At 41.2% G+C, this 13,568-nt stretch overlaps 1 protein-coding gene across 1 annotated transcript in view; it reads right to left on the bottom strand.

The window, feature by feature from the left end:
* Positions 1–1,936: 1,936 nt before the first annotated feature.
* pappaa (pregnancy-associated plasma protein A, pappalysin 1a) overlaps positions 1,937–13,568 on the bottom strand; it is an 83,702-nt gene continuing 72,070 nt past the window's right edge. The window contains exon 22 of the mRNA XM_070850805.1: positions 1,937–2,041. Within this exon, the coding sequence (XP_070706906.1) occupies positions 1,937–2,041 (105 nt within the window). The remainder of the gene's footprint in view (positions 2,042–13,568) is intronic.

Below are 13,568 nucleotides of genomic sequence, written 5' to 3'. Positions count from 1 at the left end.
TGCATGAGAGAAACTGGTGTATATGTGTCTGGAATGAAGAGTAACAAAATAAAAAGCTCTTGTAGCAGCCATATAATCTAAAGAAGTTAATTGGTGGGGACGGACGCCCAAGTTCACAATACTGAAAAGTGCTGATCAGAAGAACCAAGTGCACTTTTTACTGCAGAGCCAAACGTAATGGTTAAATTAATTACTTAAAACACTAGACCCAGCAGAGAATCTTAGGGACCTTTGATCATATTGTGACTGCAAATGCTGTGTTGACATATACATCCAAATGTCATTTTCATGTACAACATTGTTGTCCGCAGAGCTACAACTGAGACTACTGAACTACTACTGGGAGGGGAGAGAATGAGAGATATGTGTGTATGCATTTGTAAATGTGTGTGTGTGTGTGTGTGTGTGTGTGTGTGTGTGTCAGATGTGGTCTCCTTCCACCTATACTCATTCTCACTTAGAGCCACGGACTATATCCGAGCCCTTTTATTTCTGTACTCTTGTGTGACTGTGCTATGCAGAACTGTGCGATCAAAAGAAACCACAGACTCCTGACAAGCATTTACTACATTCTGAACAGGGCTGGGATCATTTTATTTCCAGTTTAAACACTTTGAATCAGTGCTTGATGTAACAAAGTTATCAAGCGCCGTGAGGGAGGAGTTGAAACTGAAACTAAAATCACCCCAACCTTAAGTGAGGTGTTATCGATGACATTCTTAAAGTCGTGGTCAAAGTCTGTAGTATTTTTTTGAGCAGTTAGGTTCAACGGTAACGACAAGTGAGGTTCTGGGGTTTTTTTTTTTTTTTAGTTCTTAGTGCATTTGATATGCGGTGCTGTCAACATGTATTCTCTGAAAGTATTATGGACTAACATGCAAGCGTGAATGAATGCTATAAAGAGGTACTGTAAGCAGCAAGGCAGACAAAGCTGTCTAACCCTATTAGATATTATGATGTGAAGATGGCAAGTAGCAGCAAACACAGTAGCAGAAGCCATGCTAAAAATGTTTTAATTATGCATTCAGGATTTTGAAGTATAAAATTGTCGTAGGAAATTGTGTCTGTGGTTGGCCAACAATTTAGTTGACATGCTTTGTGTGTGTGTTTGTGCATTTCATTTTGGCTTTTGTGTTGAACCTGTGGCTTGAAACTTAACAATATGGCTGTCTCATTCCCCACCAAGCTAGGAATAACCTCTAAAGCCTCTGATGTGCCTATGAAGAAACACACTTCACTGAAAAGGACATAGAGATACAGGATGTCTGACCACTTTGAAACCAGGAATGATATAAGCACAAACTTCTAGCCCCTCCAAAAAGGTGTTTAACATGCCTTCAAAGTGTTTTAGGATTATTTTTAACGTTTGTCTCGATTTCCTTCATATTTGCAAAATACAGAGCCAACACAATCAACACAATCCCCCATTTCCACATTTTGATTTACCTTTGGTTCAATCATGTGATTGTAGAGCAAGGTCACTAACATAGACACTGAAGCCAGCACAAAACTGAACAAAAGGCATGCTACCTAGGCTTGGTTATGTTTTTGTTTAGGTTTTTTTTTTTTTGTTCATTTGTTTTCTTATTCTGTCAAAAAAATGTCTGTTTCATGTAATTTCTTTTTTTTTCCTCCTTGCTATATATGTTTAATGATGATATTGCAGGGTTACTTTCCTTTTAGCTGAGAAATGAAGTTTTCTGTGGAGTCTCATGAGTCCCAGCCTCTAATCTAGATCTTTCTGTGATGTGGAGGTGGAGGCATTTCAGCTGGTTGGGGTTGCAGTATGGATGGAGAGGTATGCCTGTTAAGCAGCATGTGCAGGAAATTGGAGGCCGAGAGGAGGATGAAGGAGGGGTCTGCCTCGGCCACTCTGGCTGTGTTGTGTTGGAGCAAGGGTCCTGGGACGTTGAACAGAGGTCCCTGCTCAGGTTGGTCACCCCAGGGAATGGACATGTTCATCCTTTCGGTTCTCTATAGCATTGGGATCCCGACAGGAGCACTCATCCCGTACGTCACAGGACATGGGGAATGGAATCACCTGGGTGGGAGAGAAAAACATACACATTCATAAAGTTTAATACTGTAACTCTACAACCCAGTGGCTCATTGGCTCAAATCCATAGCAATGATTTCAAATTCCAGTCAAGATGCCATGTTCCAAAAACACCAAATATGTCATGCTGAATTTCAGGGAAATATATGAAAAATATGGTGTTGGTTGATGCCAAGAAAGACACATTTTCTGTTTCTCATTTTCTGATCTTACACTGATATGGTTAAGGTTTAGTTAGGTTTAAACACAAAAATAACTTGTTAGGGTTAAGGAAAGATCGTGGTTTAGTTTAAAATGACCTTGTTAAGGTTAGGGGACCTTTGTTCTTGTGGTTGCAATAATAACCATATGGTTAAGGTTAGATCGCGGCCATTTAAAAAAGTAGCATTGGCTGTCAGTTGTAAATGGGTAATGAACAGCTGTCTCCCTTGTTAAAACCCAGTGTTCTGTTCACACGTCCAGACACCGCGACTTCCTCTCTCTGCAGTCTTTGTCATTCTATAACAGCGTCACTTGACTTCTTCCGAAGCTCCCATCAGAATTAGGCTGCTACGGCCGCTTAAGGCCTTTGTCACACGATCATTGTTTTTTCTTGGGAGGACAGTTTTGTAAAATCAACAATTTTTCCATTTGATGTAATGGTGCCACCATTTAAAAAGCGCTGTAGCAAGTAGATAACAAGCAGACAACTAAACGATAACATCCTAAGAGGTGTGTAATATTTGTTTTAATGTAATGTTTTCAGTGGACATGCAAATTACCCAGCTTTCACCATCTCTCTGTCAGTTGCACCCACACACACACATACACAAGCTAGCTCATTCTCTTTCTCTCTCACCATGGTTGATAAAGACCAGATTCTTGCAAATCTCAAGCAGGTTTGAAATTAAATTGCATGGTTCTCATTAGGCCGTTTGCCTCATTTTGTTATGGGTACACAAACTCTGTGTACAATGTGTACCAAAGCTCAGAGCTGAACTGTTCACTGCTGAAGCCTGAATAGTGTTGCTACCATAACAGTTAAATATTGTTGCATCAATTTAGAATGACATGAAAGGAAAAAAAAACTGTGTCAGAGGTGTGCAGTAGCAAGAGATTAAAGGACACCTGCCATTCAATCAGAAGTGACAAGTCTGTATGTGTGTCTGTGACAAGCAGTATACATGTATGACACGTGTGACACTGTCATGCAGTATCAAAAGACTACTTGAAGTCTTTTGATATAATTGTTGTTCAAGACAAACTGTCTTCGCAGAAGACGATAGCACAGTCTCAGAGTATCAGAGACATCGATACCCCAGCTTCTCTGATAGGCTGATGTCAAAGTGAAATACTGTAGGTGAAAATAGAACCGGAAGATCAGTGGCCATTGCCCCTGGCGTTTGACGTCACTAGATAACGTTGGCAATGCGTCACCAGCACCAGCTGCTGCTGCCTTGTCTGCTTGTCTCTCGGGGGGGCCTGCTTCAGCTGTTTGGGCACACAATTGTGTCCCCCTTCTCCAGGCCAAACAAGGAACACATGTGGTCCAAGTCATGGAAGGCAGGCAGCAGACCAAGGGCATGTCTGCATTTGCGTCCTGGTGGCTTATCAGATCAATCTGTGGGGGCCTGCGGCCAGTGTCGCTTTTCCTCGTTCAGGCTGAGTGGTATTGCCTTTTTTCTACAATGGCTCTCTGTATACAATGTAAATGGAACAACAATACTGGCCACTGTAACCAACATAGATACTTAGTTGACAGTATGCCTAATGCCAAAGATGGCTATTTGTTCAATGCTATTAGTGAAAGCTGTCTGGCTGCTATGGGAGGAGTCGTTTCCAGGCGAGGGTCATGGCGCTATTTTCTGAATATGGAGTAGCTGCTGTATAATTACCTCGGCTACTAATGTAATACCATCAAACAAATTGCATCATCTAATACTGTCTGGGAGGGTAAGTCAAGTAATTACTAAATACATTTGCAAAGAATGAGAAAGAAATGAGAATTTCCCATCCACTAAAAGATGGTTTCATTACAGTGTCCATTAAAGTTTGGGACTTTGAAGCTGATTCATGTTCACGTTCTGAGTGATGGACTAAACATAACCTAAACCAAATTCAAATTCATGCTAAACATGATTGGAAACCCCATAGTGAGCCGTGCCACTGAGCATAATTCTTTTTGTTTTTACCGATTTTCACAGAAAAAAAGGAGCAGGTATCTTTAAAATGATTTTGATTAATGTTCCCATGTGCCTGAAGGTTGTTGTGTTATGATGAAAGAAAACCGTGGGTAGAAAAGTAAAAAAATAAATCAAGGTAAAGGGGAGTTTATTTGTATAGCACCTTTCAACAACAAGGAAGTTTAAAGTGCTAAAGACTTGTATTGTGTCCGATTTTTTTAAACAAAAAATAAAAATAATGAGCCCTTCTTATAGTTTACCTATGTGTGTATGAAACCTACCTATGTATGAAATTAGTGTCACATTTTAATTTGGATATCTGTGTTAAATTATGGGTCAGAATGTTATAGTTGGTGGCGAATATATCAAACCGGAAACACCACCAATAGTTTGTGAAAGTCAGTGATTCGTAGACAGTGGGTCTTTGCAATGACATGGGGGAGCATGCTAATCACTGAGGAGCAGTGACGCAGGCTCCCCTTTGAAAAGGGGTATAAAATAAGTTGTTTGTGTGTGTGTGTGTGGAGAGGGGTGGGGGGGTTCCTAATGTGAGGGCCAGGTGGGCAGTGCCCAGACTCTTCTGAGAAAATGAGGCCTGCATGTGACGACTTTACAAGCCCAGGGCCGGACACACTTCAGAAACAGCTGTCAACCGCATGAGCAGTGTTTCCTCTGTGGCATTTTGAAGCCAAGAACATGGGGCTCTTCGCTCCCACCTGACTCTTATTCAGTTTAATTACACTACCTCTAAGTTTCACACTTTCACCTTGTCTCTTTTAGAGTCTCCTCCTTGCTTTATTACTTCTCTCTCTTGCAGCACACATTCCGACTACCCCTCCCACTTCCCTTCTACACCTCACTTCCCCTCCAAGGCCATTTCTGTTTATCTCTCTATCTAGAAAATGATGGTGGGTGGCAAATTTGACATGGTTTCCTTTGACCTTGACCTCCAGGGTGGCTGGGCCAGCTGCCACATCTGGCCCTGACTTGAGGTTCTCGCAGGGTGGCTGGGAAATGGGACTGGCTGGCCTTGTGGGCCTGGGGGGCCTCATGCTGCCCCTTGTCCCAGGGCTGGAGGAGGGCAGGGGGAGGACACCCACTAACAGCAACATGAAAGCCCTTCTGAAGAACGCAGACCTTGTCAGAGCCCCATCCTTCCATCTCAGGAACAGGTCAAAATAACACAGAGTTCCTCTCATTTCTGTGTGTGCAGTATGTGCGTGTTAGCCTGTGCTTAAAGGGGAGAAGGTGTGTAAGGGGCACAGGCCTAGGGAAAGGGGAACTGGTTGATCTAGGGATGCATAGCACACACAGAGTTGTTATTGGAGTGAATCATAACCAGTAATATTTTTGTAACTCTTCAAAAAAAAAAAAAAAAAAAATATATATATATATATATATATACAGTTAAGCCCGAAATTATTCATACCCCTGGCAAATTTTGACTTAAAGTTACTTTTATTCAACCAGCAAGTTTTTTCTTGATTGGAAATGACACAGGCGTCTCCCAGAAGATAATAAGACGATGTACAAGAGGCATCATTGTGGAAAAAAAAAATTTCTCAGCTTTTATTTACATTTGAACAAAAAGTGGCAAGTCCAAAAGGATTCATACCCTTTGCAAACTGTCACAGTCAATGGGAAAATCCAAAGTTCTATACCATTCCAAATAGTCCAAGCTGTTCTAAAGCATCCTAATTACCCTGATTCATTGGGAACAGCGGCAGCGGGAACAGTTTTAATCAACTCAACAGGTGAAAAACAGCAGCTCTCTGCAGTTGGTTTGTGGACAGTCATGGCTAAGACAAAGGAGCTCACTGAGGACCTGCGGCTGCGCATTGTGGCTGCTCACAAGTCAGGAAAGGGCTATAAAGCCATATCTAAATGTTTTCAAGTTCCAGTGGCCACAGTGTAAAGTATTATTAAAAAATACAAGACGTTCCGCACTGTGGAAAATCTCAGAGGACGTGGTCGAAAGCCAAAAGTGACACCTGTGCTGGCCAGGAGGATAGTGAGAGAGGTGAAAAAGAATCCCAGGATCACCACCAAGGCCATCCTGGTGAATCTGGGCTCTGCTGGTGGCAACGTCTCAAGGCAGACAGTTCCTGCTGGGTTCCACAGACGCAGACCAAGGAGGACGCCACTTCTCCAGATAAGGCACACAAAAGCCCGCTTGGCCTTTGCAAATGCTCATCTGGACAAAGAAGAAGACTTCTTGTCTTCTGTTTTATGGTCAGATGAAACAAAAATTGAATTGTTTGGCCACAATGATGTGTCCTTCATTTGGCGTAAAAAAGGAGAAGCCTTCAACTCTGAGAACACCATCCCCACTGTCAAACCCAATGCTTTGGGGGGGGTTTTCAGCCAATGGACCAGGGAACCTAATCACAGTAAATGGCACCATGAAAAAAGAGCAATACATCAAGATTCTCAACAATAACATCAAGCAGTCTGCAGAGAAACTTGGCCTTGGGCACCAGTGGACATTTCAGCACGACAACAACCCAAAACACACAGCAAAAGTGGTGAAGAAATGGTTAGCCCAGCCAGAGTCCTGACTTGAATCCAATTGAGAATCTGTGGAGGGAGCTAAAGATCAGGGTGATGGCAAGGAGACCCTCCAACCTGAAAGAGGTGGAGCTCATCGCTAAAGATGAATGGGCAAAAATACCAGTGAGACATGCAAAAAGCTGGTCAGCAATTATAGGAAGCGTTTAATTGCTGCAATAGCCAATAAAGGCTTTTCTATTGATTATAGAGAAGGGTATGAATAATTTTGGACATGCCACTTTTTGTTCAAATGTAAATAAAAGCTGAGAAATATTTTTTTCCACAATGATGCTTCTTGTACATCGTCTTCTAATCTTCTGGGAGACGCCTGTGCCATTTCCAATCAAGAAAAAACTTGCTGGTTGCATAAAAGTAACTTTAAGTCAAAACTTGCCAGGGGTATGAATAATTTCGGGCTTAACTGTGTATATATATATATATATATATATATATATATATATATATATATATATATATATATAGAGATATATATATAAACTCATTTAAAATGTATCTCTGTCCACCAACAACAATGCAATGGACAAATGGAAACATGGAGGCACAAGAACAGTCAGCTGTCAAACAAGTGATGCTCTTACAGTGTCGCGATTCCAAACAATCTTCCATGACAGCTCTGTCACTTGGTCTTAATATATCGAAACTACTGTGTCAAGCATGACCTAAGACAAAAAATCTATAGTCTTCTTAAGGGGAACATATTAGGTGGATATTCAAAACTTGAACAGATGTCTAAATGAGAGAGCAACTTAAGGGCAAAAAACTGAGTTTGGCAAAATAACTGTAAGCACTTGGCATCAGCAAACAGCCAAAACCCTAAAAAACTGCGGGGAACAGTGGGGAGTGTTTAACTACCTTTGCTCAGCTGTGTAGAAAAGTCCAGCTCCTCCCTACACATTATCCTTGCTTCTCTTTCCACTTAGATGCATTTTGCGGCCCCCTACCCTTGGCAACCACTTCTCACACAGATATACCCCAAAAAAATTGGAAATAGTGGAAGCTATGGCATGCCACTGCTTATTTAATGATTTGCCACAGGCATTGCATTGCAGTGGCTTGACAAAAAGAGAGAAAGTCCCGTCCGTTAACTGCCCTGGCAAAACCTTGGCAATGGGTAAGAAAGTCATTGCTGCCTTCAGACATTTGAAAAATAAAGAGCTGTTAAAGGCGTGCACTTTCGGCAATCAGGTCTTGAATCATCCTGAGGGGTTAGACCGCCACTCGTTGTACATTATTGCACTTATTTCACAGCTTTACACAAAAGAAATCAACAATAAACTAATTTCACTGATTTAGAAATGATTCTATTGCTTCCGCTAGAACGTTCTGCTATATAGAGATAACAGACCCAAAGAAGAAAATGGCATTAGTGATATGACTTTGAAAGGGCTTTTTCTGTGTGAATCACCAACAGAGACCAAGAACAGAGGTCAACTGTGGCTATGGTGGATATCACGGACCATCAGCTAAGACAGAAACATCAATTGTGACACATAGCATTTCACATATTGACCGAGCCGGACTGAGAATTGTAAACAAGGGTGAGGGACTGGCAGGGATCTCAGCGCATACACGAGACCCCACCACCAACGCAGACAGAAAAACCTACGGGCACATTTAGAAAAAGTTGTTTTAGAGAGGCCAAGCCGTATAACTATATAATCGGTGCCCTCTGCGTACAGCTTCCAGCATCCAAGAAAGGAATTCCTTCTTAACGGGGGAGAGGGGGGTACAAAACAAGTCTTACACAGGCAACCCTGAGAAAGGCATACTCCATACCCTTTGCCTCCTCTCCTCCCTGCCTGTCCAAATCAAGCCAACAGCTTGCAACAATTAAGGGGAGATCCTGTGGTGACCTTACGTGCAGCCAGTCCTTGCACCTTCAAAGCTCCTGGGGTGGAATAATACACAGCAAGTCGTCCAGAACTCCTTAATACACAAATCTCTACCAAAATAAAAGACGAGAGAACCATATGCTGGGAAGGGGAGTAAAAGCAAATGAGCAGTTGAGTTCAGTTGCTTTTCACAACACTGCTCCTTTTTTCTCTCTTTTTTTCAGTTATTCAGTTCTTATCTGGATGAAAATCTGAAGTACAAAAAAAGAGAAGTAGGAAGAATTGGGAAAACTTTAATAATGGCAAATAACTTAATTCCTACAATAGCATTTGAGCCACTTTGGAAAGAGTAGAAATTGCCCAATTGTTGTATCTGGAAGAAATTGTATTAGTACATTCCAAAAATTACGATTTTTCACATTGAACCATTGATTCATTTCAGATTCGAGAGGCATGTTGTTTGATGTTTGGAAACACAATAATAAACAATTATGCAACTGCTGTAAAGAAGTCACTTAAGCATCTTTTGCTAAGGAGGGGTGAGCAGATGTTTTCACCAGTGTGTTACATCTCCTCCATCTGTAGAAAACATAGTAGTTGTATGAACATCAGGCTCAAGATCACAGAGTAAACAAGTGCAAGTGCAAGTTTTAACTGTTTTTTTTAACTCTTGGGGGAACTAAAAAGATGTATGATAGACGATGGGGGTAGAATTTAGTCTGTTGTAAAAATTTTAAATAGTAGATGTAAACGGTTTTGGCAGAGGAACAAATAGGAGGTGTCTGTCTGTGAGTGTGTTTGCAGGGAAAGGGGTTATATCATTGCTTTCATGTGCTGTGTCACAACACACTGGGGGACAGCAACACTGAGCTAGATTCCCACTGAGTCACCAGACCTCTCGTGCATAACAACTGGGGGCTAGTGTCCGTTCATGTGCGGGCGTGTGTGTGGCGAGTGTGTGAGAGAGAGAGAGAGAGAGAGGGAATGTGAATGAGTATCTGAAAGTGAATGAGTAGGAGAAAGACTGAATGAAGGATGCAGTTGTTACACATGAACAGTTTTTAGAGAGGTGTTGGTTCTACAATATGGGCATTTTGGATGAAGCCATTTGAGGTGCTTTTGAATTGATGTTTCTATTATTTTGTCCATTTACTGTACATTAGTGAGGGTGGCTAAATAACAGAAACACGTCCTCTCTATTATCCAATAGCATGGCACTGTGTCTGTGGCACCAAGCACATTTGTTCCTTTAACAACTGTATGTTACTTTTTAGAAAACATTACTTACCAGTGTTAAGTAATTTATTTTTTTGGGATGATTTCCAGGCGTGGATTAGTGGACACTATGTTAGCTGTGATGAATGAACATCTCATCCAGTGCAACACTGAGGCACATTGGTGTGTGCTTATTAGTTTTGGGACAACTATGGAGCTCTATGGCACAGAGGAATGAGCTGTGTCGGGCTACGGCAGTGCAGACCACTCTTGTTAGCAGGATCGAGCCATTGTTGGTTTTGTTTTTCACAAGACTTATGAACAATAAGAACACTGCTATCATTTAAAGACACTATACTGTTTCAATGTATGTATTTTCCGCCAGAAGGAGCATGTCAAATCATAAGCGTCATATGGTTTACAGCACACCCACACAGAAATACACTATATTTCACTCTACCTCTAAATTACGTGGGCAGATCATTTTTTTGAGAAACAAGCTGTATTATGATTCTTTTTTATGCATTCTCGCACCTTATTTACGTAAGTTCAGGTACACGTCTTAATCATTGAAAAACTTACATGAAAACCTCAAAAACGTGTATAATTTCCAGATTAATTGTGATGCAAAAAATGTATTTAAGTTTCCATTAGCTTATTGGGATATTAAAAGGGGTTTCTTTCACTCTCATGGCTCACACACACACGCACTCATGCAAACACACACACATAGTTTGCGCGTGCTGTCTAAAAGTGTCTCACGGGATCGCATAAATTTGGCATGTTTTTCGTACTGCTCACTCGGTAGGCTAACCTCTTACCGTTTCCTTGTCTTTTGGAAAAATTTTTAAGTTGTTTTTTTTCCACCTGAACCTGCGCACTCTGCCATGTCTCCCCTTCTTTTCCCGCCATAACTTGAGTCCCACAGCGCTGACCACCAGACACCCTCTTAGAAGAGTCATATAGCTCCTTTAGAGAATAGGGTTGTGCGTGGTGTGTGTGCGTGGCGAGTGTGAGGTTGAGCGAGTGAGAGAGAGTGAGTGCCGTGAATGCGAGCTGAGTGGAAGGGGAAGGTTAGCAGTGAAGTTGTCTGGCAGTAGGTTTACATTTAAAATATGATTTTTCTTTAAGCAAAACGATTTTTGCTTCAGTTGAGCAGAGCTATTAAAGCTTCTCTATTCAATTTTTCAGCATCTCAGACCACAACAAATGTGTGCCTCAACCCTCAACAGGCTCCTCGGCCGAGTCTCTTGTTCGGTCTGAACCCAACTGCTGCCTGACAGCCTCTCTTAGCTGTAGTGCTACTGTGTTAGCTCAGTAGCTTACCTCAGTATGTCTGGGCAGCTGTTTCAGCTCAGTTTGACTATGCTACGGGTTCACTCACTGAACAATGCAAAGACTCACATGCGTTAACATGCATGCGCTGCCATTCCGATGACCAGAGCAAAGGACAGAGAAGCTCGGATTACAACACACTCTGAGCGGTGCCTTCGTTTGCCATTGCTCCACTGCATCTTTACATAGCAGATAGCTGTTTAATGTTCTAATGATATAGCATATATCTAATCTGGTATAGATAATCCTTAAATACCCTGTAAGAATGCAATGAAATAAATGCCAGGACCAGCAATAAATTCAGATATCTCATAGTTGACATCAAATGACCTCTAACGTGACACAGACAAAAGAATCTGTAACAAAAAAATCTGTGTTCAAGAACAATTAAACAACAAGTTGGGACAAAGTCTTCACTTGTGGTCTGGAAAAGAACATTGATCTCCTGCATAACAGGAAAAAACACTGCCTGTCTTTGTCACCCAGCAAGTGTGTTATTCAGCAGCGCAGAGGAGAGAGACATCATAAATGAGTTACAGATTTCTTTGGTCATACATTGTGTCATTATATTTTGTTTTTCAGAGGTTTTTCTGAAACTCCATCCTTGCTCGCCTGCCATGCATGTGTTCAGTTTGGAGAAAATCAGAATCAGGTGCAAAATACCCTGTTTCTGTTTTGACTGAGTTGATCAAATAGTAATGACTGTGATGACTGTAAGCTTTGCTCAAGAGGAACAAACAGCTAAATCCAAATGCCGAGACAAAAAAAAATCTAAATAATAAAACAACAGGATAAAGTTATGAGGAAGGCTGTCTTGCTAGCAATTTAAAACTGACATTAGGGTTAATTTGAGTTTCATGCAAATAAGGTATGTTTATATTAGCCAAGGCAATACAACATGTGCATACAAGCAAGCTGCATCAATTAGGTAAAGGGGTCACAAACTGATTCACAAAAAACGCATTATATCAAACATCTGGCTTTCCTCTGTTCCCATATCAGTTTCACATATCAGCTTCATTCCTTAGTGTTTCCTTTTTTTTTCGCACCCACAGTGACCTTCCTTGCCCCCTGCTCCTGGCAGCCGATAAATCAAATTATGATTGGTTATTTTAGAGCAATTTTTCGTATCTTTCTGAATAGCTTCCAGGGAGCCTACATGTGGAAAACACCAGTCAGACTGTTTTCTTCAAACAACGCCAGGGCAAAATGCCTTCAAGTCGAATTTTGACAAGCAGCCTGGAGATCTTGAGCAAGGTTATCTACTTACTGTATCACAGTATAGCAGCCAACTGAAAATAACAATATTTCAGTAGTTAGAATAGAACTGCTCTTAATCCTTTTGCTGGTGTGACAGAAGTTAGTATCAAATAGGTAATTTGACCCTTCATTTGCCTGTAGCTATTATTCAGTAACTAAATAAGGAACAAATAATGACCATCAAAGATGCTGTCTCTGGAAAAATGCCGCTAACCAGGAATGAAGCCAGATTATTTCTGTCCTCATGACTAACTACTTAAAACATATATGAAAATTTCTGTGAAGGTGGACCAGAATTAATCTTGGGAGCGTAATTGTTATTTGGAAGATGGCAAGATGTACCTTCTCCATTTTTCCAAAAGAGGCGATAAAGAGGTTCTCCAGTCAGACACACTTGCATAGCTAGTGATACACATGGACTGTGATATAAATCCAGCCAGACATACAGATGGATATGCCAGGAGTACAACTAAAGTCCCTCGCCAGATTCACAGAAACAGGCCAGGCCAGAGAAGCAGATGCTGCAGCACAGAAGCTACGATACACTTCCAATCAGATCCTTTGCCAGCAGTTGGCTGGAATGAGCCAGACAAAGTACCTCCATGAATTAAGAGAGTTATGACCACAAGGATGACCAAACTTTTTGTCATGCTCAGCTTATTGCTGACATACAACACAGCTGATTGAGTGCTGATGGATAAAAAAGTTTGTTTTTATTAATCAGAAGAGGAAAAAGTAAATGATACTCAAAGGTCTCATAGTCATGGCCTATACTTTGTGTAATATCTAAATTTAGCAATAACATTTTGGGTAGTGGGTAGCATCACACAAACACAGGTACACCAAGCGAAATATAGATGTTTTACCCATTAGAGAACTGAATACCAGAGAAAAACAAAGACTACTGATGAAGTCTGAAAACTCCCACTCTCTTGGATGTGGATCATTAATCTGTCTACCAGTACCACCTAAAGTACCACCTAAAGTTGGACACAAGGCAAAGGAAGGAAGAATCTGTTTAGAGATGTTCCAAAAGGTGAAATACAGCAGCCTTCAACTGTATATTCACTTGTGGTTCCCACCATAATTACCTTGTGTAGGTACAAATGACCATTTGTTCCACTGGATGCATGGTCG

Source organism: Pempheris klunzingeri, chromosome 19 (genome assembly GCF_042242105.1).
Source record: "Pempheris klunzingeri isolate RE-2024b chromosome 19, fPemKlu1.hap1, whole genome shotgun sequence".
NCBI lineage: Eukaryota > Metazoa > Chordata > Actinopteri > Acropomatiformes > Pempheridae > Pempheris > Pempheris klunzingeri.
Note: the sequence above shows the minus strand (reverse complement) of the source record. Positions and strands in the feature narration are given on the sequence as shown.